Source organism: Neoarius graeffei, chromosome 22, assembly GCF_027579695.1.
Source record: "Neoarius graeffei isolate fNeoGra1 chromosome 22, fNeoGra1.pri, whole genome shotgun sequence".
Taxonomy (NCBI): Eukaryota; Metazoa; Chordata; class Actinopteri; order Siluriformes; family Ariidae; genus Neoarius; species Neoarius graeffei.
Window position 1 is genome coordinate 10,587,078 of NC_083590.1, and position 24,789 is coordinate 10,611,866.

Genomic DNA, 24,789 nt, shown 5'->3' on the forward strand with positions numbered 1-24,789 from the left:
TGTAGCAAAAATGAGAGATATATAGGTCAACTAGTCTGTAATCATGTGAAAACTTATAGGTTTCAAGGAATTTCCAATGAAATCGCGTAAGGCACATTTATTGGGAGGGCCTGAATGTCAAAGGATGGGGCCCTGTACGCCTAGGGGGAGGACCCAAGGCCCAGAGGCAATAGCCCCGCCCACCCCCCTTTAGTTCCGCCCCGCTATTAGATTATTATTACTACAAATGTTTATTACCGTAATAACTCACTGAATTACTGAAACTCAACAGAAGGATTATTGTGTTTTTTTTCTTGTACTTTTTTCATGGTTTTTACTGAAAAGTCAATTTTTAAAATCTATTTATTTTGTTACCCCATCAGTTCTCTGGCATTCACGTCTCATTTTAGTTTCAAATTCTATATTCCTGAGATCATTTCCACCATGTCACTGCAGCTCACACAGAGGGCAGTTAGTTTGAGTCTCAGGTGCAGTTTGTGGGATTAGTTACAGTGTTGTAGTAAATTTCACAGTGAGTTCAGACACATTGCAGTCGGATCAAGTCCCGTTTTGTGCTGCAGCTTCTCACATACGTCCATCTGACCCAAAGACTCTGTGACAAATCATCAGTGTGCAGTGAACAGAAACAATCTTCCTCCTCAGGACACTGATGATGAACCTAAAACCTCTGCTTCAGTCTCACTATTAGAGAATGGGTCTTACTGAGGAGCAGGTCATGTGACTCTCAGAGAGATGATCTTACCCCAGTGTCTCCAGTTTACAGTGAGGATTCTCCAGTACAGCACAGAGACGCTTCACTCCTGAGTCTCCCAGATTATTAGAGGACAGATTCAGTTCTCTCAGGTGTGAGGGGTTTGATCTCAGAGCTGAACTCAGAGCAGCACAGCCTTCATCTGAGACACCACAACCCCACAACCTGCAGAGACACAATGACACACACTTCATCAACAGATTTTCATCTTGGTTTAATTCTTACTTGAAAGATGAGGAGTGTAAAATTAATTTTATTATTCAGAATGTCATGAGGATTTAATATCACCTGTTTATTCTCATTAACAGTGTCATTAATAATGATAATACTGAGTGTTATATTGAGTTTCTCTCCTCTGTTGTGTGTGATATTAAACCATCAGCAGCTGAAGCTGAACAGAGAACAGCAGAGAGACCATGAACTTTAATCAGAGAGAGAGAGAGAGAGAGAGAGAGAGAGAGAGAGACTGAATCTCAGATGGTTCTCTACTAGACTTATAGTGCACTACACAGGGGCAATAAACTTGTTTCTCCAGAGTCTACAGAGTGCATTTATAGAACACTATAGATTTATATTATTGTAGAATCAAAGAAGTAAACAATGATTATTCCATATAAATCCTACAAACATTCAGCCACTCGTTCTTGAGACGGCGTGCGAACGAGAGTTTCAGAAAAAATGGACAGAAAACCCAAAAACATACCGGTTTCACCTCTCAGTGTCGGAGGCATAAAAATATCAGTGTAATTTATGACGATGTTCGTTTGTCTAATTACTTTTTCATCCCTCAAAAAGAGGGAGCACATATAAACACTGCTGTAATTTCAACACCAGTCACCTGTCAGCAGAGGTGGACAAAATACCCAACTGCATTACTGAAGTCAAAGTACAGATCCCACTGGTCAAATGTTACTCCGATACAAGTGAAAGTTGTCCAGTCAAATTTTTACTTAAAGTACTCAAGTATTTGCTTTTAAAAATACTGAAGTATTAAAAGTACATTTTCTGTCAATGCATTGTTGTATTATTGTCACAACACTTACAAAACCTAATGCCTCTGAAGCAACCGACTGGATTTACTGACTAACTTGTAGAACCTGGAGAATAAACGCCTGGTAGAACATTACAAAATGAAACACAACTTACAACCAAGCAGAATCATCAATAAGATGCTCGCTAGGTTCTCTCTTTGGCTACTGGTAAAAAATACGTATAGCTATAGTAATTATGCAAGGTCACAAAAGCTACAACGTTAACGTTACCAAAGACAGAAATGTGAATTAACAAAATGAACGCATGCTGTGTCATCATGGTGGTTTAACGTTAAGCTAGCTAGTCAGTGAAGCTCTACCTGACATGCTAGCAAACTCTTTTCAAACTCAAAATCATATTGGGTAGCTAACGCTACTAGAAAAGAAAGATTTCTACATTCTATTTATTTGGCAAAATTATGCTAAACATATTTCTGAAAGGACTTCAGATAAGTTATGTTAGCATAATTCCGTTTTTACATGCTAACTAACAGTGTGCAAGTTAACGAGCTGTGTGTTTGCGTTAGTCGTGAACAAGGCTACGGCAACTTGGCGGGCAAATCCATAGAAAGTCATTTGACTAACCAGACTGCATTGCTATCGCAACATTATCACTAGCTCTAAAAGCACAGACAACTTCATTACAAGCTTTCTCTTGGAATAAAATGTTTACATACGTTTACATATGCTTCTGCAGGTTGGATCGTGAGTTTTTGGAGGCCACAATGTGGTTTGTTTTAGGCAAACAAAGCAAACATTTAAAACAAAACAAATCTTTATTCCTTTCACCAGAAGAACCGCCTCCTTCCATTCTGCCATCAACTGATCGTGTTCAAATAACGCTGCGGAGTAATTGAACTTGATTTTATAGTCTATGGACGTGACGTGACCCTAGTGATTACTGATCGGTGTCTCAGTGTCACCTGCGAAAAAACCAAATCACATTTTAGAAAAGAAAAAACATCCACTTTCTAAACTGCTTCATAGTAACGAGTAACGAGGACCTTGACAGAAATGTAGTGGAGTGAAAAGCACAATATTTGTCTTTCAAATGTAGTGAAGTTAAAGTCATAAGTTTCAAAAAACAAAAACTCAAGTACAGATACTCAAAAAGTGTACTTAAGTCCTCAAGTAAATTTACTTGGTTACTGCCCACCTCTGCCTGTCAGTCACGCGATAGAGAGCACCACTTCCAGTCAGACTACAAACACGACTGATCTGAACTACAACACCCAAGAACCACAGCGCCCTCTATCACCTGTCTATTAATTACACCTGCCACTCATTTCCTGGTTAATCAGCCCACGCTATATAAACACCTCTCCCACACTCACTCCATGTGAAGTATCGTTCAGTGTCTTACCTGTCATAACAAGCCTTGTTATTCTGTCTGCCTTATTGTGGTCTCAACCCTCGTTATTGTCTCGTTATTCTAGACCTTATTACTCTGTCTGCTGATCCATCAATCGACCCCTGCCTGTCCCACAACGTCGATTTCTTCTAGCATTTTGGATTTGTTTGCCAGTCTGCATTCCCTGCTCTCCCCTACACATACATCTGTAAGTGCCTGCATCCTGACATCCCCCAATCTGGATGCAGGTTCCCTCAAAATAAAGCTGAAGGTCTGCACTTTGAGCTCATCTTCATTATTTAATTTCATCAACATACAGTGGAGGAGAAAAAATAAATAAAAAAATAAAAATCATCCACATCATGGCTGGATTTACGGGGGTCCTGGGTTCAATGTTAAAAAATAAATTTTATATATATCTCACAGTTAAACTCGACATTCCACACCATCCCTGAAAACTTCATGCAACTAGAAAGAAAAGAAGGATGAATGGATCTTTGTAATGTTTTTCTGTTGCACTTGTTTTTACAGTAAAATTCGAGTCACGCTGCCTGTTAAAAGCCTCGATATCTCAGAAACTAATGCAGATACAAGCCTGGAATTTTACACACTATTTATTGGGAAGAGTGACTTTGTTTAAAAAGTAGGAAGCAAATCTGAGATGGTCAGTTGGCAACATTTTTTATTCTGGTGATCATTCATTTTCATTAATTGCTAAAGTAATAAATTTCAGACACAGTGCAGTCAGATCAAGTCCCGTTTTGTGCTGCAGCTTCTCACATACGTCCATCTGACCCAAAGACACTGTGACAAATCATCAGTGTGCAGTGAACAGAAACAATCTTCCTCCTCAGGACACTGATGATGAAGCTAAAACCTCTGCTTCAGTCTCACTATTAGAGAATGGGTCTTACTGAGGAGCAGGTCATGTGACTCTCAGAGAGATGATCTTACCTCAGTGTCTCCACTTCACAGTGAGGATTCTCCAGTACAGCACAGAGACGCTTCACTCCTGAGTCTTCTAGTTTATTCCCAGTCAGATCCAGTGTCTTCACAGTCAGATGCAGTTCTCTCAGACTGGAGGTTTCTGAGTTGAGCACTGAGACCAGAGCTTCAGCGCTGCTCCCTTTAATTGTATCACACCTGATCCTGAAGGAAATAAAATAACACATAAACTCACACACATGATCAAACAGGTCCTCAAATCTTTCACTGCATCATTTCATTTTCATAAATGACAAAGTACAAACTCCGAGTCGACAATACACTGAAATGCTGTAACAGTAATTCACAGTTCGAGCTGTTCGGATTTGAGTTTTCTGCTGCACACGTCATCACTGACACATGGGATAAACACGCAACATCAAATCTGATCACCAAATCGGGAAATAAGAGTCCGATCTAAAATATTTATAAGAGGAGAAAGGAAAAGAGTTTCAAAAGTCAGGTTTAGATGAAGCAGGCAGAGTTCGAGGCAGAGTCATATTTATCTGAACAGATCAGACATTTGATTTGTTCTCTAATTAGTGAGCGACTGAAATGATCACAGCCCAGTGCTGAAGGGGTTTTATGGAGATACTCATGAGGAGCTCGCTGGCTAACTCTCCCTGTGTGTGTGTGTTGCCAGGTGCTCCTTATTTGTTCCTTGTGCCAGTGATTTACAGACTGGACATGTTCTTCCCCTTACACTCTGTGTGTTGTCTCTCCCTGTCTGACTTTCCCTGTGTGTGTGGGGTAAAGACCTCTCCCAGAAAAGGACACTGAAATTTGAGACAGAGGTTTTTGTTTCAGAGACAAATAAATCCATCAAAGAGCTTCAGCATGAAAAAGAATAAAAGCTGTGAGGTCAGCACAACAGAAAAAATTACAATTTATAAAAGATGTTTACAACATTACAACATTACAACAACAACAGAATAATTAGCATGTAATTATTCTATGTTATGATGTAATAAAAATAAATAAAAACGGTGTTTCTAATGAGTTCTCTGTGAAAAGCTGTTTTGAATAAAACCTTTTATCAGGTCACAATAAAGTTTTTTGGAATTATAATTTTGTTTTACTGCAAACTCCACATGGTTCTACAGGCCCAGTGTCTGCATCATTACATTTCAGCGAGAACACACATTTAATGTGGAGACATGTAAAGAGAAAAAAAAAATTATTCACACTACACTCAGTGAAGGTTTTGAACAGAAGGGTAAAAAACAAAAACACCTCATTTATTGGACACTGGAGCCTGCAATAGTGGTGTAAATTGTAAATAAACTAGGAGTATAAAAGTTGTGTTTGATTATTTGCTTTATTTTTGGAAATGTGGTGTTTGTGAGTCGAGTTAGCCGGCCGTCACTTCCATCTTCAGCTCACAGCTTCTTGGGACAAAATGGCAGAATGAGAGACGTAAATGTTTTTCTCCTTAAATGGCATCAACTGGTTTCCACTTATTTAATAGCTGAACTTCAGTTTTATTCAATTCTACATGCAACTGTTTTCCCCTCATTTATCTACTGATCTATTTGTATTCACACACACACTGTATCACCTGAAACTCAAACCATCCCAAAGTGCATTTCTGTCAAAGTGCTTTCAGTTTCTCTCTTTCTAACAGTGGAACAGTAGAACAGTTCTATTCAGCTTTACTTACACGGCTTTTCTGGATGCTGCAATCACAGGCATCACCTTCACAAGAACCTCATCTGGTATCTTCTCTGTACTGGTATATTTACTTAGGTCAAACTCCTCCAGCTCCTGTGCTGAAGTCAGTAACACAAACGCCAGAGCAGACCACTGTGAAGGAGAGAGTTCACTTTGTTTTCCAGATTTCAGGTAGCATTGGATTTCGTCCACGAGAGAATCGTCACCCAGTTCATTCAGACAGTGGAACAGATTGATGGATTTTTCTGCAGGAAGATCTCCACTGATCTTCTCCTTCATGTACCGAACTGTTTCCTTGTTGCTCTGGGAGCTACTTCCTGTCTGTGTTACTAAGGCATGTAAGAGTTTCTGATTGGACTCCAGTGAGAGACCCAGAAGAAAGCGGAGGAACAGATCCAGATGTCCAGTCTGACTGTATAAGGTCTGATCTACAGCACTCGTGTGTACATCTGAAATTGTCTTAAAGGGCCGACTCTGATCAAGAACATTTCTCTTTTCCTTCATGAAGGTCAGATGCACATACAGAGCTGCAAGATGCTCCTGAATGCTCAGATGAACAAAGCAATACACTTTACTCTGGTGAAGCCCAGGTTCCTCTCTGAAGATCTGCGTACACACACCTGAGTACACTGCTGCTTCTGTCACATCAATGCCACACTCTCTCAGGTCTTCCTCATAGAAGATCAAGTTGCCTTTCTCCAGCTGCTGAAAAGCCAGTTGTCCCAGTTTGAGAAGCATTTCCTCATCACTCTCCTGCTTCTTTGAGTACTTTCCTCTGATGATATTTGTCTGAATGATGAGGAAGTGTGTGTACATTTGAGTCAGAGTCTTGGGGATCTCTCCACTCTCTGCTTCACCCAACATTCTCTCTAGAACAGCGGCTGAAATCCAGCAGAAGACTGGGATGTGACACATGATGTAGAGGCTTCTTAATGACTTCAGGTGTGTGATGATGTTCTCGGCCAGGCTCTGATCACTGACCCTCTTCCTGAAGTACTCCTCCTTCTGTGGGTCATTGAACCCTTGTACCTCTGTGACTCGATGGACATACTCAGAGGGGATTTGATCAGCTGCTGCTGGTCGGGAGGTGATCCAGATGAGAGCAGAGGGAAGCAGATTCCCTTTGATCAGGTTTATCAGCAGCACATGCACTGATGCTGATTCAGTTACATCACACACTCTCACTGTGTTCTGGAAATCCAGAGGGAAACGACACTCGTCCAATCCATCAAAAATGAACAGAACCTTTTCCAACCTGGACATTTCTGTTTCTTTTGTTTCCTTAAAACAGACATGAAGGAGCTCCATCAGACTCAGTTTTTGGTCCTTCATCAGATTCAGCTCTCTGAAAGGAAGTGGAAATATGAGGGGGACGTCCTGATTTGCTTTCCCTTCAGCCCAGTCCACAATGAACTTCTGCACAGAGACTGTTTTTCCGATACCAGCCACTCCCTTTGTCACTACAGTTCTGATGGGTTCGTCTTCTTCAGATAAGGGCTTAAAGATGTCGTTACATTTGATTGGTGTTTCCTCTGTTGTTTTTCTCCTGGACGCTGCCTCTATCTGTCTCACCTCATGTTCTTTATTGACGTCTCCACTGTCTCCCTCTGTGATGTGGATCTCTGTGTAGATCTCATTCAGGAGCACTCGGTTTTCCTGCTTTATTATCACTCCATTTAAACACTGAAACTTCTTCATCAGATTTAATCTGGACTTTTTCTGGAATTCATTTACAGCAGGAGATTCTGGGGCGTGTCTGTGTGACAGGGTGAATGAAATAAGAAGACATGGTGAGACCTGGGCTCCAATTATTACAGTTTAAGATCACAGTTTTTCTGACTGGTTTCCACAGATAACCGTTCTTTATGATGCTAACACTATGGATTTACCTGATTTGACTGTACATTTTCTATAATCGAATCCTGTAGATAATAACAGCAGAGAGGTTTATAATTCCAGTGTGTCAGTGTCAGTCATGGTGTTGGGTTTGATCTTACCCTGTATCTGTGATGAAGGTCTTTTCTCTTCTGTCTCCTGCCTTCTGTAAAACACTGGGAACAAAAATAGTCGCTGTTAAAGGAACAGTCCACCATACTTCCATAATGAAATATGCTCTTATCTGAATTGAGACGAGCTGCTCCGTACCTCTCCGAGCTTTGTGCCACCTCCCAGTCAGTCAGACACGCTGTCACTCCTGTTAGCAATGTAGCTAGGCTCAGTATGGCCAATGGTATTTTTTGGGGCTGTAGTTAGATGTGACCAAACTCTTCCGCGTTTTTCCTGTTTACATAGGTTTATATGACCAGTGACATGAAACAAGTTCAGTTACACAAATTGAAACGTAGCGATTTTCTATGCTATGGAAAGTCCGCACTATAATGACAGGCGTACTAACACCTTCTGCGCGCTTCGGCAGCGCATTGATATCTGAGCTCCGTGTCAATGCGCTGCCGAAGCGCGCAGAAGGTGTTAGTACGCCTGTCATTATAGTGCGGACTTTCCATAGCATAGAAAATCGCTACGTTTCAATTTGTGTAACTGAACTTGTTTCATGTCACTGGTCATATAAACCTATGTAAACAGGAAAAACGCGGAAGAGTTTGATTCACATCTAACTACAGCCCCAAAAAATACCGTTGGCCATACTGAGCCTAGCTACATTGCTAACAGGAGTGACCGCGCGTCTGACTGACTGACTGGGAGGTCGCGCAAAGCTCGGACAGGTACGGAGCAGCTCGTCTCAATTCAGAAAAGAGCATATTTCATTATGGAAATACGGTGGACTGTTCCTTTAAATCCTGTTGTCCAATGAGCTTTCGTCTTTCTGCCCATTAAAACAGCGAGTACACAAACACAGGGTTCCCACAGTTTTTCAGGCTTCTTTTTTAATGACTTTTAAGGACCAATTTTCATTTTTTTAAGGACCCAATGACCAAAACTGAATATCACTGGTGTGAAATTGCCTATTGTAACAATCACTTGCTTGTTTTCCCACACTTCGTCTGCTTGTTTTCTTTATGACTCTTAAAGGACTCTTCTTGACCAAATCTTGCAACAAGTGCAGCAATTCCTGATATGTCTGATATTTAAAACGATTTTAAGAAAACCTCAACGGTGGGTGAGGAAATGGTTAGTGGCTAAAAATAAAAAATATAAAGAACATTCCATCTCATCTCATCTCATTATCTCTAGCCGCTTTATCCTTCTACAGGGTCGCAGGCAAGCTGGAGCCTATCCCAGCTGACTACGGGCGAAAGGCGGGGTACACCCTGGACAAGTCGCCAGGTCATCACAGGGCTGACACATAGACACAGACAACCATTCACACTCACATTCACACCTACGGTCAATTTAGAGTCACCAGTTAACCTAACCTGCATGTCTTTGGACTGTGGGGGAAACCGGAGCACCCGGAGGAAACCCACGCGGACACGGGGAGAACATGCAAACTCCACACAGAAAGGCCCTCGCCGGCCCCAGGGCTCGAACCCAGGACCTTCTTGCTGTGAGGCGACAGCGCTAACCACTACACCACCGTGCCGCCAGAACATTCCATTTAGAGTAAAATTTATTTCACAAGATTTTCATTTTGTTCAGGAACAATTGAAACTAAAAGTATTAAATTGACACAGGGTGGCCCAGAACCCATGTATTAACCCATGTATTAATCCATGTTTCCATTAATACGCATCAATGGCGGGTGACCGAGCTGATACGAAGTAGTCACGTGACCCTGTTCGGGACTGATCCCGAACAGCGCCACGTGGTTCCGGGCTATTCTCAAAAGCAGACACCAGGGGTCGCCACTATACACTTTGTTCAGCCCCTGACCGCTTGTGCAGTTCGCCTGTGAAACGGTCGTTTGCGCGAATCGGGGCAGCGGGAACAGCGTTTTCGGAAATTAAAAATGTGTTATTAGAAGGGAGACGAAAAAAAACCCTGATTTTTAAGGACTTTTATTGACTTTAACAGATTTTCATCAATTTTATGGATAATTAAGTACTTAATTTTACAAATTCATTTTTTTTAGGACTTTTATGGACTTTAAGGACCTGTACGAACACTGAAACACCTAACAGACACTAATGCCGCTTTTCCACTACAAACGCGGCTGAGTCGGGCTGAGCCGTGCCGTGCTGAGTCGAGCTGAGCGGGGCTGTTGGAGTTGCATTTCGACTACAACCGCGCTGAACCGTGCTGGCTGGAAGTGGGTGGACACATTGGGTGGAGTTAGCGAAAGTGGGTGGACGTCACGTGATGTCGTTAAGCGGCGCAAACAGTGACATCAGTGATCTTTTAAGCGGTAGTCTCACGACCCGGATAGTAAACAATAAACATGGAGGACATAGAGTCGTTAGTGTTGCTGGTCTTGGTTCTGTGGCTTGTTGTCACTGACAACGCCAGCAGATACTGGCAAGAGCGTATAGATGAGGCGAGGCGCATAAGGCTTCAGAAATTCTCGTAATTCGTAATTCTTCTCCTTCCGGGTTTACAGATCCCAGCGTGCTCGCGGGGCGTGTGTGGGCATGTGAGGACACTCCTCCTCACCAATCAGTGCACAGGGGAGTGTCTGCTCACGCCCCCAGCCTCACTCAGCTCGGTTTGGCTCGCTTCAGCCCCACTCCAAAACCGTGCGAGTTTTGGGTGCTAAGCAGGGCTGAAGCGAGCTGAGTCATGCTGTTCTGAGGTAGTCGAAACGCGAGCCGTGTCGGGCTGAAGTGAGCTGAAGCGAGCTGAAAAAGGGTAGTGGAAAAGGGCCATAATAGATGCAGAGGCTCCAGCGGAGGTCTGTTAGCTCTGTGTCAGGGGCTTTTCACACAGGCTGCACTGTTCACCACTAAACAGTGTGAGTTTAATGAACAAACAGCGCGATATTGCAGTGAGATACGCCATCAATCTGATTCACTCAAATACTGAACGACACCAAGACTGATGAATAAAATAGACACTTTGGGAAATGTTTCATTGCTGCATTTTTTTTTTTTTAATTGACATTCAGAATCAGACATTCACATCCGGTACATCATATGTTCATACATCTTACATCTGTTGTCTGCCCCAAATAGCATTTTTGTTTTGTATCTGAAGAATGAAAAGAGAAACAAACAAGAAGAAGAAGAAAAAAAAAAACCAAAAACCTATGTACAAGTAGGGAGTGATCCTTTTTATACAGCACGGTCACTGGTTTGTGAAAATAAAAATCAGGCCTATGGGGCGTGACATATTTGACCCAGTTTTCCCAGTGTGAAGCGAATTTCTCCAATTTGTGATTAACGAAAGCTGTTATCTTCTCCATTTTATAACTGTCCATTGTAATGTCCATCCATATATTTAAAGTTGGGCTCTCCTGTGATAACCATTTCCTGGTAATACTCTTTACAGGCCACCAGCAAGATATTTATTAAATGTTTCTCTCTTTTCGGACATTCCTCAGGTATGTGTCCAAAAAACAGTCTTATTCTCGAGGGGTATTTCACATTTGAAGATATCCTGTAGGTAGGGTGACCAGATTTCCCTAGTCTCAAACCGGGACACTTTTGCGCACGACCATGCTCGTGCACGCACACCTTTTTTTTTATGTAAACGTGACACTCAGAGAGGTGCTCTTATTTTGTTGAAGCTCACATTTATCAACATCTCACATGAAATAAAACAAACAGGCATTTTGTTATCTAGTAGCATAGTGGTATACAGATCAGTTAAATTATGGTCAGACAACAGATTTTGTAATGGCTGAGAATAGGCCAGGCTATGTCCATAGGCCAAATTTAAACTGATTTATTTCACCTGTTTGTGAGAACACCAAGAAGAATGCATATGCACATGTAGGCTATATCTCTAAAATTGTATGCACTATAGCATGAACTTAAAAAGTAGATATGTGACCTCAACATAGCCTAGGTCAGAATCAACCTTACTAACCATTCCCCACAACTGAATGAATAAAGCAAGATGTGTACAAAAGTGAACACTTTAATGGAAGGTGCAACAAGCTGTTCAACACAGCAATACGGCCAAACTGTCAGAATGGTATGTTAAACAGAAACAAAAAAGAGACAAGTGATTTGAGAATATATACTACGGAAGCCGAGAGAGGCCCTTCATATAATCCTTTTTTTTAATTCACCTTGTTATCCCGAGATAACGACATAATTAATTTAGGATCTCGAGAAAACAACACAACTAATTCGAGATCTCGAGAAAACAAAACCGTTATTCCGTGATCTCGAGAAAACAAAACAATTATTTCATGATCTCGAGTAAACAGCTGAGAAATGGTTCATTCAGGTGCGCCAAGAGACTTGTGATATGCTGACTCTGGGGCTATTTCTCATTCTGTATAGACGCAACTTTAGTCATTAGAATGTCTGGAATAATCGATCACGAATAAGGCGACATTTTGATCAGGGGTTGACACAGGGAGAGATTGCATTAAGTCTTTTAATAAGAGATAATTTCAAAATTAGTCCGCGGCACCTCCGCAGAAGACTGGCCCGGCTTCATCTCTACCGACGGAGATACAGTGATCCAGCTGAGATCATGAAATAACGGTTTTGTTTTCTCGAGATCACGGAATAATTGTTTTGTTTTCTCGAGATCTCAAAATAACGGTTTTGTTTTCTCGAGATCCTGAATTAGTTGTGTTGTTTTCTCGAGATCCTGAATTAATTATGTCGTTATCTCGGGATAACAAGGTGAATAAAAAAAGATTATATGAAGGGCCTCTCGCGGCTTCCGTAAATATACATTCAAACAAAACAGCAATAAAGGAGGAGAGGGGCGACAGCCTGAGGAAAGCCCCCACAGGAGCGCACAGCATTTGCAACATAGGCTACCCAACTCAGTACAAGAACAAAACACTTAGTGTGTGCAGTCGGCTTCGTGCGCATTGTTCTGCACCTCTCGGAGGAAGGGGTGGGTGCCCTGTAAATCTTTGGAAAAGGTACATTTTCTTTTCGGCATAATTGCTGCGGCATTACTGCTGCTAGACAAAGAACATTCGCGCCAGTTAACGTTTATTTTATTGTTGCATGGCAACCCGTTCTGTTGTCTGGAATAATGTGGCTAAATAAACACCCATGCCACAGGGCCAGGGGGCAGTAACCAGGAAAGTTTGCGATTCCTGTCAATTCATCAAAATAGTAAATGCAGACATTTCTCCGCTAATGATTCCCACCCTGCTCAGTTGCAAACGTCGCGAGTGGCGAAAACCGGGACATATCCGTGTCCCGACAGACTTTTGTCGGGACTCGGGGACACACAACCCCAAATCGGGACTGTCCCGGTAAAACCGGGACGTCTGGTCACCCTACCTGTAGGGCATTGTGTATCTCTCTCCAATCGTCCTTCATGACCGGGCAGTCCCAGAAAACATGGTAATGGTTTGCACTTTGATTTCCGCAGTTCCTCCAACAGACAGGGGAGTTATTATCATAGTGAGACTTCTGAGAAGGTGTAATGAAGTACCTAATCAGGCTTTTCTAGCCAAATTCCCTCCACTTCTTTGAGCTGGTACACATCCATTGATACTTCCATATTGTTGTCCATTCTTCCTCAGATATAGTTATGCCTCCTTCCTTCTCCCATTTTATTTTAATATATAAAGTTGAATGTGGTTTCAAATTTGACAGTCGCTTATACAAGCATGAAATAGTTCTATCAATAGTTTCTGAATTATAGGCTTTTGTAAACAATTCAGTCAAACGTGTTTATTTTTGTTACATTTTTCATCTTCGTATCAACGTAGTGCCGCAGCTGCAGGTATCGATAGAAGTCTTGTTTTTCTAATAAATGTGTCCTTTTAAGCATTTCAAAACTGAGCAATTTTCATCTTTCATTACACTCCATAAGGCTGTTATACCCTTAGCTATCCAGTCCTTGAATCTAGAGTCCAATTTATTAGGTGTAAACTCCGAGTCATAAGCACACCATTTAAGAGTTGTAATATCGCTCTCAAGTTCATGTTCCTTTATTATTGTTTTCCATGTTTTAAGGGTCCATTTCACCCATGGGTTACCAATGTTATGTGGGTTTGTAGGTTATCAGCGAAGATTGCCTGTATGAGGATGGAGGGTGTTTTTTCCTCAATGTTTTTCCATTCAGCAGTATATGACGGGTTGCACCAGCATATCACTGCTCTCATCTGCGCTGCCAAATAATAATATCTAAAATAAGGCAAGCCCCATCCTCCCTTTCGTTTAGCTAGCTGTAAAGTTTTGAGACGGACCCTTGGTCTTTTACCTTGCCATATATACCTAGATAGCATTTTGTCCCACTCGTTAAATTGGTTTTGGTTAATCTCTATTGGCAGGGTTTGAAATAAATATAAAAATCTTGGCAATATATTTATTTTAATAGAGTCAATTCTTGAACTAAGGCTGAAGAAAGGAATTAAGTTCCATCTTGCTATGTCATCCTTTATTTTTTTATGTATAGGTAGATAGTTGTGTCCTGATAATTTTGTAAGATCTTTTGGTAGGTTGATGCCCAAGTATTTAAAAGAATCTGTTTGCCATGCTAAGGGGTAACTACTTTTGATTTCTCCTGGTGGGCTATAATTATATGAGAGTCACTGGGTTTTACTTTTATTGATTTTGGACCCTGATAATTGACCGTACTGCTCAAATGATTGCATCAATTTAGGTAGCGAGTACGTTGGGTGCCCAAGGTAGATCAAAATGTCATCCACATAGCAGGCCAATTTATATTCCGTCCCTTTAATAGTGATTCCCTTGATGTCTTCATTTTGTCTAATTTACTGAGCTAGTGGTTCCAAATATAATGCGAAGAGTAATGGTGACCATGCACAACCCTGTCTGGTGCCCCTTTCTAGGGTAAAATTATTTGATAAATATCCACTGATTTTAATCCTAGCAGTAGGATTGTCATACAGTGCCTGTATGGTTTTAATAATTGGATCATGGAAGCTGAATCTATGTAGGACTCTGTAGAGAAAGTTCCAGTTGACCAAATCGAAGGCCTTTTCAACATCTACGCTTACCACAATTGCTTTAATTTTATTTTTTTGTATATGATCTATATGTAGTGTCTTTCGTATATTGTCTTGTGTTTGGCATTGACGTATGAAACCTGTTTGATCATTATGTATCAATGTTGGTAGGAACTCTTCTAATTGTTTGGCCATGATAGAGGTAAATAGTTTATAGTCTATATTAAGAACAGAAATTGGCCTAAAAGATCCACACTCCATTTTATCCTTGCCTTCTTTTGGTATGGCTGAAATTATTGCCTCCTTCCAGCTGGGTGGCGTTTGTGCTTTTTTTTAAAACACAGTTCAGTGCGGGAAGTAAAACAGGTATTAGTTCTTTTTTTAAATTCCTTGTACCACTCTGCCGTGTAACCATCAGATCCTGGTGACTTGCTTAATTTAAGCCTACTAATTGCAACTTTTAATTCTTCTTCAGTTATATCCGCAGTCATTAGTTCATTTTGTTCTTCATCTAGAGTGGGTAAATCTAGGGGATTCAGGAAGCTGTCAATTTGGGTTACACGCCTACCAGGGACTTCAGAATATAGGGTTTTATAAAACACTTCAAAAGCTTCCTGAATTTCATTTAGTTTATTTTTTTAATCACTTTTGTTCTTGGATCCCTAATTTTATGAATTGCATTTTCAGCTCTCTTTTTTTTCAGTAATAAGTTTCAGAACAACTAACTCTGCCTTATTCTAGGATAAGAAAACAATAGATTTCTCTGGTGAATGTTTAATACTTTGTAAGTTTGATTAATGTGAATCTGAATTATAAATTTGAATCATGAGGAATTAGTATTATGTGTAATTTGAATTATGAGGTATTAGAATTAAGTGTTGTTTGTGACAAAGTTTTATTTTCTTTTTCAAATAAACAATTTGTTACAATTTCCCTCTCAGATAGCCTCAGAATGTCCCATTGTAGCCTCAATTTTTCAAAGGCTTCGCACGGCAGAAGGGGAACCCCCCCGGTCGCTTGACTGCCTCGCCAGGGTGAGTGCCCTCATACGAAATTTTTGTGGAAAAAACCCTGCTTAAGACCAAGTAACTATAATAGAAATCACAATAGCTGCTAATGACAGTGGAGCACATCCATTACTGTGACTAATGGTGCTTTTCCACTACCAACGCGGCTGAGTTGGGCTGAGCCGTGCTGAGTTGGGCTGAGGCGAGTTGAGCAGGGCTGTTGGCGTTGCATTTCGACTACAACCGCGCTGAACTGTGCTGGCTGGAAGTGGGTGGACACATTGGGTGGAGTTAGCGAAAGTGGGTGGACGTCACGTGATGTCGTTAGGCGGCGCAAACAGTGACATCAGTGACTTTTTAAGCGGAAGTCTCACAACCCGGATAGTAAACAATAAATATGGAGTCGTTAGTGTTGCTGGTCTTGGTGCTGTGGCTTGTTGTCACCGACAATGGCAACAGATACTGACAAGAGCGTATAGATGAGGCGAGGCGCATAATTTGTCGTAATTCTTCTTCCGGGTTTACGGTGTTTACAGATGGTGGTTCCCAGCGTGCTTGCGGGGTGTGTGTGGGCATGTGAGGACACTCCTCCTCACCAATCAGTGCACAGGGGAGTGTCTCCTCACACCCCTAGCCCGACTCAGCACGGTTTGGCTCGCCTCAGCCTCACTGCAAAACGGTGCGAGATTTGGGTGCTGAGTGAGGCTGAAGTGAGCTCAGTCGTGCTGCTCTGAGGTAGTCGAAACGCGAGCCGTGTTGGGCTAAAGTGAGCTGAAAAAGGGTAGTGGAAAAGGGCCATAACTGTGAGAATTATGGGATGTTACCTGTGTACAGGTGAGGGGTCTCCACTTCTTAAGCTGAAAGGTTGATGCATAGATGCATCACTCTTCATGGAGACACAGCTGGGTTCTGGTGAGTCTGATCTCTTTCTCTGCAGTTCACTGTACAACATTACAGACAGTTCATTAGAGAAACCAGTTACAGTTTTTGATTGATTTGTTAATTTGACTTAATTTCACTAACAATGAACAGCAGAATGTGTCTTTATTGGTTATTTAAAGGATTTTGTTCACCATTACGATCACTTTTATTGTCACATCCAGATGAATTTACTTCCTTATCCTGTACGTGACACTGAAACACTGAACTGCACAGTTACTGATATTAATTACTCTAAATCGTTCAGTGACAGTATTGGAGCAGCATTAGGACCTAATTAAAGTATCACAAACTGATAAATATCAAAACTCTGCGAATGATCTGGACTGGATAAAGGAATGTGTAACACGGCCTTTCACTCTACAGTGACACTAACTGTGAGAATTATGGGATGTTACCTGTGTACAGGTGAGGGGTCTCCACTTCTTAAGCTGAAAGGTTGATGCATAGATGCATCACTCTTCATGGAGACCCAGCTGGGTTCTGGAGAGTCTGATCTCTTTCTCTGCAGTTCACTGTACAACATTACAGACAGTTCATTATAGAAACCAGTTACAGTTTTTGATTGATTTGTTAATTTGACTTAATTTCACTAACAATGAACAGCAGAATGTGTCTTTATTGGTTATTTAAAGGATTTTGTTCACCATTACGATCACTTTTATTGTCACATCCAGATGAATTTACTTCCTTATCCTGTATGTGACACTGTGAAACACTGAACTGCACAGTTGCTGATATTAATTACTCTAAAAGGTTCAGTGACAGTATTGGAGCAGCATTGGGACCTAATTAAAGTATAACAAACTGATATCAAAACTCTGCGAATGATCTGGACTGGATAAAGGAATGTGTAACACGGCCTTTCACTCTACAGTGACACTAACTGTGAGAATTATGGGATGTTACCTGTGTACAGGTGAGGGGTCTCCACTTCTTAAGCTGAAAGGTTGATGCATAGATGCATCACTCTTCATGGAGACACAGCTGGGTTCTGGTGAGTCTGATCTCTTTCTCTGCAGTTCACTGTACAACATTACAGAGTGGACATGAGACAGTTTTTCTTCCACAGAATTCCGACACAAAATGCCGCTGAGATGAATTTGTATCAGATCGTATATCACCATATTTCTGTTCAATATTCATTCTGACCTCCACCTCTTCTTACACACTCGGCAGCAGCAGCAGAGGGAGTAGCACATGTGATGACACTCGTTTGTTATTTTAATCATTTAAGGCACAATTTACCCTCAAACAATCTTTCTACATTAACAACGGTGCCATGAAATAGCTTTATTACAGCTCCACTGAAAAAGATAAAAATAAGTTCAGAACAGGGGAAAAATACACCTGATATTATAAATCCTGATCTACTTTTCTTCTGCACTAAACTCCAGCAGCTACTTCACCGGCTCTCCAGATCTCTGGGCTTATAGTGTAGCTATCTGTCTAGTAGCTTTCTAACAGAAACAGGAAATACGCATCGTCCCAATGAGCTAATCCTGTTTCTCATCACAGCTGCTGTAAATGTGAATAAACAAAGGAACGCATTCATAAAAAACAGTAGAATAAATGTTATTACCTCATAGTGCTTACACTTCAATAGTTTCTGTTATCCCTTCTTTTTCCTATAGAACATCCTGTTCTAATTATTGGTTTTAGTCGATAGGATATGAAAAAAAGGGAATGATAAACTTTGATGGATCTTCAGAGTCTCCCAGAAATGCTGATGTGTCAGAATGTGAGTTGAACACTCCTACTGTATTGATACTGCAGTGGTGTGATTTGTGTCAACACCGTCTCATCAGTCTGGTCCTGTGAAGCCTGTACTGGGATACGACTCGCATCGTGGCTTTAGTGTATCGTCTCATACCTACTCTTTACTCTTTAACTGCTTTATTATTTTATAAGAACATCATTTTACTGACAGTGAACAGAATCTGAATGTTTAAAGTGGGGACTGATAACTTTTCATTCTGAGGATAAATTTTTGTTCAGTTATTCTTTTCATATCTACTCACTCCATATTTCAGATATGAACAGTTAATGACTAAAATATTAGAACATGGCAGCTTACCGCTTTTCTGAGGGTGGGGTCACATTATCTGTGTCCAGATCACAGCTCTCCATTTTTGAATATTAGTGTATGGACACACAGCTCATGGACTCACTGCTGATTCCTGCAGACACTGATCTCTTCTGCTGGAATTAATTTCACTCCTAGAAAAGACAAAAACAAACATGCTGTTAAAACTGAAAAAAAAAAATCCTTCACATCTGAAGGTGACTACAATCATTTGTAATTAATAGAAAAGCTACTTCAAGTCTAATACTGTTTTCTTTACCACCATTAAATGTTTTTGGGTTTTTTTAAGTTTAAATGACTAATTTCTGTCCAGTTCATTAAAAGTGATGAATAAATAGTGACAGATAAAATGGAGCAGTTTGCACTTTTTAGCGACAGTAGAAACTATTTTGTGGAGTGTGGGTTTGGTATTAATATAAAAAATCATGAAGAAACTTTTGTGGTTATTTTGGCATTTTGAAACCATTTAATATGATTTTGTTTTTTCTTCCCCCCCCACACACGCTCCTTATATAAGACTTTTTTCCTTCAAAATTTTATTGAGAACATATAGTACAAACAAACAAAGCATTTCAAAGTCACAAACAATTCCTTCTTTTGGTTGAGCAAAATAAAAATAAAATAAAAAAGTAAAATAAACAAAATATAAAGGGCTCTTGCATATTAACTTAAAGATATCAAGTAATGAAAACAATTTAAAGGAGATACGCAGAGCCATGGCCTCACTTTCGTTTATAAATGCCTTGAGACCTCAAGAATGGCACAGGAATAGTTTTAACACTAGTAATAAATCTAATATAGTAATTTTTACGATTAAAGTGATTTATATAGGTAGCGGTCCGAGTGAATGACCTTGACATCTGTGACGTCACAGCAGGAAGTCTATCGGTCTCATCGCCATTTCTGCTAAACTAAAACACAGAGCTGACTGCAACTCCGATCCTCCATTTTGAGCTAATTTATCGCCATGCCACGTAGATGTGTTGCTGGCCAGTGCAGCAACATGACAGAAGGTGGATTTACACTGCATTCATGGCCCAAGAATGTTCAAACTGCAAAGATTTGGACGCGTTTTGCGAGAAGTTCACGGGCACATTGGGCGCCTATGAAGTGGTCTCTCCTCTGCTCTGCACATTTTACTGAAGACTCGTACGAGACCTCTGATCTGTTAAGGAGCGTTGGCTATAAGCCCGTATTGAAAGAGGGTGCAGTCCTAATAATTAAAGGAAAAGAAAACTACAAGAAAAGGAAAGTATTTATTTTATTTTTAAAAGGAAAGTGAGTTCAGTTGCACTAGTCCTCCCGGAGTGAGCCGAGGGTTGTTGGTAAAACCCGGGATGGAACGGGATGGGACATATCGCTCGGGCAGTGACCTCCCCGCGGTTGTTGCTAAAACCGGTGACATCCTCTTCCATCCCGGGTTTTAGTAATTGTCTGAGCCCAGCAGTAGATTAGATTAGATAGAACTTTATTGATCCCTTTGGGAGGGTTCCCTCAGGGAAATTAAGATTCCAGCAGCATCATTACAGGATAAACAGAGAATAGAAAATAGAGAAAAACTTCTAGATAAACTAAATTAAGTATTTACATATACAAATATAAAAAAGAATAAGATATGGGGAAGAGAAAAAAAGTCCATCAGGAGAGATATTGCACATTATATTGCACATTGTCCAGTATTACTTATTGTCAGGCTTGGCTACTGCTCCTTCCTGTCCTCTGTCCTCCTGTTACCCCTCCTCCCCCCCCAGAGAGGAGTTGTACAGTCTGATGGCGTGAGGGACAAAGGAGTTTTTGAGTCTGTTCATCCTGCACTTGGGAAGGAGCATTCTGTCACTGAACAGGCTCCTCTGGTTGCTGATGACGGTGTGCAGAGGATGACTGGCATCGTCCATGATGTTCAGTAGTTTGTCCATAGTCCTCTTCTCTGCCACCGTCACCAGAGAGTCCAGCTTCACGCCAACCACTGAGCCGGCCCGCCTGATCAGTTTGTCCAGCCTGGATGTGTCCTTCTTGGATGTGCTGCCCCCCCCAGCACACCACGGTGTAAAACGGGACACTGGTGACCACGGAAATGGCGGAACACACAGTATGAAGAAAAGTGAAAGAGCGGAGCAGCCGTCTGATTTCTAAACTGGATATCGCTGCCATCTCGCCCTTACGGGGAAGAAGTGAATGAACGGAGAACTGAAAGTCAGATTGTTTCTGAAACAGTCGGCCTTCAAGAAGCGAGAACACAGACGGGTAAACTCCGACTCTCATCTGGATAAAAACACCGCGTTGTTTCCCTGCATTTAGATTAAAACATGTGACTTGTATTGTGTGTTTAAGTTAGAGGTGTAAGATTATTTAATTTGCTTCAGAATGTGATTGTCTCAGTTCATCTGATTATTTAATGAGCCTTTTACGTTTTATCAGTGAAAATGCATGCATGTCCATGTATGCTGCATAAGTTATAGCACCCATCCTGCTTTAATGAGACTCCACCCACAATCAGTGACGTCAAATCAGTGACGTCACGCGCTGAGGGCTGGCTGGCTCAGCTCCAATAACAACTCTGCGGTGGATTTTAACTCTCAAAAATATATATTTTTATTCCCATTTATGCAGCATACAAGACTCGCGGATGGAGATCCTATCCACTCAGAAACTTATTTAAAAATAAAGTATCTGCGTATCTGCTTTAAAAACACAACCTGCTCAAACTCAGACTGTATAATTCTCAGCACATCAACACACACCGCGGAGACGCCCAGAAAGCCCAGCTGCGCCATTACATGCGCTCCAGTTACACTCCCCCAAACTCTCTGAGTGTTTAATAGATGAGAAACTGAAGAGAGAAACTCGAATATAGAACACACAGCCGATAAACAGCAGCTTTACAGGGAAGATGATTTCAGTTGCGCAGTTTTACTGCTGTTTTTACACGAGCTCAGTCAAATACAACCACATTTCTCTCCAACACAGCACTTACTTTTACTCAGCACTCCATGCTGGGCTTCATTCATCTCACCGCTTCTGCATGGGGTTGGAGTTTCTCTTTAGTTTTATTATTTTCTCCGAACAGCAACAAAATGACGCCGAGGCTGAAAGAGAAACACTTTCACTTCCAGAAAACTGATTCACTCCGAGTGATGTGTCGTTCAGGGAATGAATCGACTCTTTGATTCGGCTCTTTTAGATGGAAAAAAAAGCAAACAATGAAATTGAAATGTTTACTCGTTCAGGGAGACTCTGAATATAACACAACACATCTCATCTCATTATCTCTAGCCGCTTTATCCTTCTACAGGGTCGCAGGCAAGCTGGAGCCTATCCCAGCTGACTACGGGTGAAAGGCGGGGTACACCCTGGACAAGTCGCCAGGTCATCACAGGGCTGACACAAAGACACAGACAACCATTCACACTCACATTCACACCTACGCTCAATTTAGAGTCACCAGTTAACCTAACCTGCATGTCTTTGGACTGTGGGGGAAACCGGAGCACCCGGAGGAAACCCACGCGGACACGGGGAGAACATGCAAACTCCACACAGAAAGGCCCTCGCCGGCCCCGGGGCTCGAACCCAGGACCTTCTTGCTGTGAGGCGACAGCGCTAACCACTACACCACCGTGCCGCCCCTAACACAACACATAATTCACATAATTCCATATCTGTTCCGTGTGTTATTTCATAGTTTTGATGTCTTCAGTTTTGTTCTACAATGTAGAAAATGGTCAAAATACACACAAACCTATGAATGAGTCAAAGGTGGACAGTAACGAAGTACATTTACTTGAGTTCTGTAAAGTGCACTTTTTGAGTATCTGTACTTGACTTGATTATTTTTTTTTGGAAACTCAGGACTAACTTCACTACATTTGAAAAACAAATATCATACTTTTCACTCCACTGCATTTCTATCAAAGTCCTCATTACTATGAAGCAGCTTTGAAAATCTCATCTCATTATCTCTAGCCGCTTTATCCTGTTCTACAGGGTCACAGGCAAGCTGGAGCCTATCCCAGCTGACTACGGGCGAAAGGCGGGGTACACCCTGGACAAGTCGCCAGGTCATCACAGGGCTGACACATAGACACAGACAACCATTCACACTCACACCTACGGTCAATTTAGAGTCACCAGTTAACCTAACCTGCATGTCTTTGGACTGTGGGGGAAACCGGAGCACCCGGAGGAAACCCATGTGGACACGGGGAGAACATGCAAACTCCACACAGAAAGGCCCTCGCCGGCCCCGGGGCTCGAACCCAGGACCTTCTTGCTGTGAGGCGACAGCGCTAACCACTACACCACCGTGCCGCCCAGCTTTGAAAATGGATGTTTTTATTTTCTAAAACGTGATTGTTTTTTCGCAGGTGACACTGAGACAGCAGATCAGTAATCACTAGGGTCACATCACATCCATAGACTATAAATAATTAGAAGAAACCTTTGTCACATGCACACTTCAAGCACAGTGAAATTCATCCTCTGCATTTAACCCATCTGAAGCAGTGAACACGCACACACACACAGAGCAGTGGGCAGCCGCACCAGAGCGCCCGGGGAGCAGTCAGGGGTTCGGTACCTTGCTCAAGGGCACCTCAGCCCAAGGCCGCCATACATGTCAACCTATACGGAATGTCCGTATTTTATACGGATTTGATTCAATGAACGTAGTATATGGGCGTACAAATAAAGTTATACGCATTCTTTAAAAAAACTTCAATATTTATTTAGCTATAATCAATTCCCACGATGATAAAAGAGCACATAACATTTACAAACGTACTGTACACCACAGAAAGCACAGACAGCCAGTAAAGAGTCTTATGAAATCTCGTTATCTTGTGGTAGCGAGACTTCGTTCCACTTTAGATCATGCGCACACCGCATTGCGAGAATCCCGCCAACCGTGAAGTCATAGACATATAAACATAGACACCGCCTTCTGCGTAGAATCATACGTCATCCTCGCCGCCATATTGGATGTGGCAAAGTGGAGATTCTTCAACCATCTCTGGTATAGCGTCTAGACAGTAGCCGAGAATAAAGATGCCTCATTCATGTGCTGCGTTTAACTGTACCAACAGGTTTACCATCCAAACGAGATCACATGGGATTACCTTTCACAGGTGAGACTGGAAAAATACTTGTCACTGTATTTGGTCATTATAACGTAATTTTACGAACAGATTTTTCTGACTTTGTGGCTAATATGAAGTCTCGCGCATGATAGCCGCTCGGTGAAACCTGTCTCCAAACAACGAAGTATTTCCTTCATAACTACACTGATTGTTGTTAGTTGCTTAGCTAACTTTTCACATACTATGTAGGTTTCCCAAAAATAAAGACATGAAAAAAGCAGTGGGAGACAGCTGTGCGACGGGGAGGGTTTTCTGCTACTCCATCATCCATGCTCTGCAGTGAACACTTCAGAACAGAGGATTTTGACAGAACAGGTCAGACAGTCAGGATCAGAGAGGGAGCTGTTCCTTCAGTCTTAAGTTTCCCAGCTCATCTCCACCGGGTAGGTGTATAGTTATAAGCAGTGAGAATTAGACAATACAGTGCCACACTATGATGAACGTTTTTGAACGTATGATGAATGTTTTTAACCTTTCTGAATGTGAAGGAATCAGTGATGTATTTTGTTTTGGTATGACGTTAGAACCTGGCCGAACTCAGTTTGGCGGTCATTCAGAATATCGACAGGTATTTCGCACACTATTTATAACCATCACATTAAAAGTTATATATGTTGTTTTGATGCCTGTTTGTTTCCCAAATATATATGTGTGTGTCTTAATGGGTGAATAAAAGGCATCGAGTTAAATATTATTGTAGAAAGGGGCTTTATGAAGTTCAGTCCATTTACTTGCATTGGTTTACGGGGAAGATTTGCCACATCCAATATGGCAGACACTCTGACGTATCCCAGCAATGGGCCACCAGCTCAATGCGGCGTCTATGTTTATATGTCTATGCGTGAAGTAACATTTTGTTTGAAAAGCATATTTCCACCTCAGCG

General features: G+C 41.5%; 1 protein-coding gene across 9 annotated transcripts in view; it reads right to left on the minus strand.

Annotated features, from left to right (window-relative positions):
- The window catches only part of LOC132870621 (NACHT, LRR and PYD domains-containing protein 3-like), a 627,732-nt gene that overhangs the window by 227,743 nt on the left and 375,200 nt on the right, over positions 1–24,789 (minus strand). For 8 of the 9 annotated variants that reach the window (XR_009651149.1, XR_009651150.1, XR_009651152.1 and 5 more), the window contains exons 6-12: positions 17,594–17,710; positions 17,083–17,199; positions 16,570–16,686; positions 7,786–7,839; positions 5,778–7,544; positions 4,088–4,282; positions 743–916 (exon numbers count right to left, since the gene is read on the minus strand). Coding sequence is in view for 4 of the 9 variants with exons in the window: in XM_060904343.1 (XP_060760326.1) it covers positions 743–916; positions 4,088–4,282; positions 5,778–7,544; positions 7,786–7,839; positions 16,570–16,686; positions 17,083–17,199; positions 17,594–17,710 (2,541 nt within the window). In the remaining 5 variants the exon portion in view is untranslated. The remainder of the gene's footprint in view (positions 1–742; positions 917–4,087; positions 4,283–5,777; positions 7,545–7,785; positions 7,840–16,569; positions 16,687–17,082; positions 17,200–17,593; positions 17,711–24,789) is intronic. The other variant, XM_060904345.1, reaches the window with a different exon arrangement.